The 1746-nt window shown below is 50.3% G+C and overlaps 1 protein-coding gene across 1 annotated transcript; it reads left to right on the top strand.

Annotated features, from left to right (window-relative positions):
* Positions 1-357: 357 nt before the first annotated feature.
* On the top strand, positions 358-1663 carry LOC105558715 (the record flags this gene model as incomplete). Its single annotated transcript, XM_012006554.1, has 2 exons — positions 358-871; positions 923-1663. Coding segments are annotated over 2 exons (1255 nt in total), but the record flags the coding sequence as incomplete, so codon positions are not given.
* Between the last annotated feature and the right edge of the window lie 83 nt (positions 1664-1746).

The following is a 1746-nucleotide window of genomic DNA, read 5'->3' as shown; positions in this document are numbered from 1 at the left end:
AGATTTTTAAAAAAACCGTCAGCCGGGATTGGCTGACTCCCCTCCCTCTGACCACGCCCCCCTGACTACCCCCTCCCTTCCCCCCAAGAACGAGTATAAAAGGACGAGCGCAACGCGAGGGAGCTCAGTATCAGAGTCTCCCAGCCCTGATGAAGCAGACTGCAACCCCTGCGAAACGTCGGCACCACACTGCAAACGGACGCGGCAACCATCCGGAAGCCATGAAGACTAAAGAAGACAACAGCCGCGAAAGCCTGAAAGCCAAGATTACAAGCCTCCACGGAAAGGCAACTCTCGGGTCGCTAAACCTTTTCACAAAACTTAGGAAGTCCTTGCACTTACAACTGTGTTCCTTAGCATTTCTGAAGCGGTGCCGCGACCACCAGACGGTACCGAATTTCCTGCAAATAAAAAGCCCCTTCCCGCCCTCCAAACAATCCACAGCCATCCTGAGACAAGCGTCGCTGAGACTACTCAGGGAGAGAATCGCGACAACCAAAAAGGGCCTAGCCGAGACTTCCAAAAAACTTCTCGAGCTACATCTATCCCTCTCCTACAAACTAGAACCGGACCTGTGGCAAACCATAGACCGGATTACACACGAGCAAGCCACCCGCTCGGCAGAATTAAGAACCAAAACACAAAAAGAAAAATTTGCAAAAATGAAACCACACACGCAAACAGCAGCTCCTCCCCTGATAGAAAAGAACCTTAGTAGTCAGACCCTTTCACCCGCCGAAACAGCCATCCTTGCCAAAAGACACAACTTTGCAGTCACCCCCTCCAGGATCCCGACAGAAGAGATCATCAGCCAAATAGAAACCGCCATCTTCCAACTCCCACCTGAAGCAGGAAACAACATCAGACAGCAGTGAGCCCAGATCCTCCGAAAAGCCAAACTTCCCATCCAAAACATTAACAGGGAAGAACGACTAGCGCTTCGAAGCCTAAGACAGAATGACGATATCCTCATTCTACCGGAGGACAAAGGCAACGCAACAGTGATGATGGACAAAAGAGACTACCACAACAAAGTCAACACCTTGCTGTCCGACGCCCAAGTTTACAAAAAACTAAAACGCGATCTAACCACTAGCGTAGAGAAGAAAACCTCCTACCTGATCAAAAAGGCGAACCTCCCTCCGCTAACCACGAAATACCTGACCCCCAGCGACAGCTCAGCACCCAGACTATACGGCCTTCCGAAGATTCACAAAGAATCAGTCCCCCTACGGCCTATCGTCAGCAACATCAGGGGCCCCACGTACCAACTAGCCCGCTACCTCACCAAACCCCTCCAAAAACTTACCGGCCTCAACGACTCCCACAACAGGAACTCAATGGACTTCGTGAACAAAATAACCAAGATCAAAACCGAGCCCAACGACATCCTGGTAAGCTTCGACGTGGTTTCCCTGTTCACCAACGTCCCAGTCCAAGACACTCTGGACATCATCAGAACATCCAAAGAGATTCCATCCACCCTGTTCCCATTAATAGAACACTGCCTCAACTCCACCTATTTCCAGTTCGAAGGAGAATTCTACGAACAAACCACGGGAGCAGCAATGGGATCCCCGATATCACCCATCATCGCAAACATCTTTATGGAACACTTCGAGAATGAAATCCTGAAGAAGGCCCCACAAAAACCCTCCACATGGTTCCGATACGTGGACGACACCTTCGTCATCTGGAACCACGGAAGGGAAACTCTACCTCAATTCCTCACTTTCATCAACTTCC

The sequence above is a fragment of the Vollenhovia emeryi genome, unplaced genomic scaffold (genome assembly GCF_000949405.1).
Source record: "Vollenhovia emeryi isolate VEMERY1.0 unplaced genomic scaffold, V.emery_V1.0 DF947105.1, whole genome shotgun sequence".
Classification (NCBI taxonomy): Eukaryota; Metazoa; Arthropoda; class Insecta; order Hymenoptera; family Formicidae; genus Vollenhovia; species Vollenhovia emeryi.
This window is presented reverse-complemented; position numbering and strand designations above follow the sequence as displayed.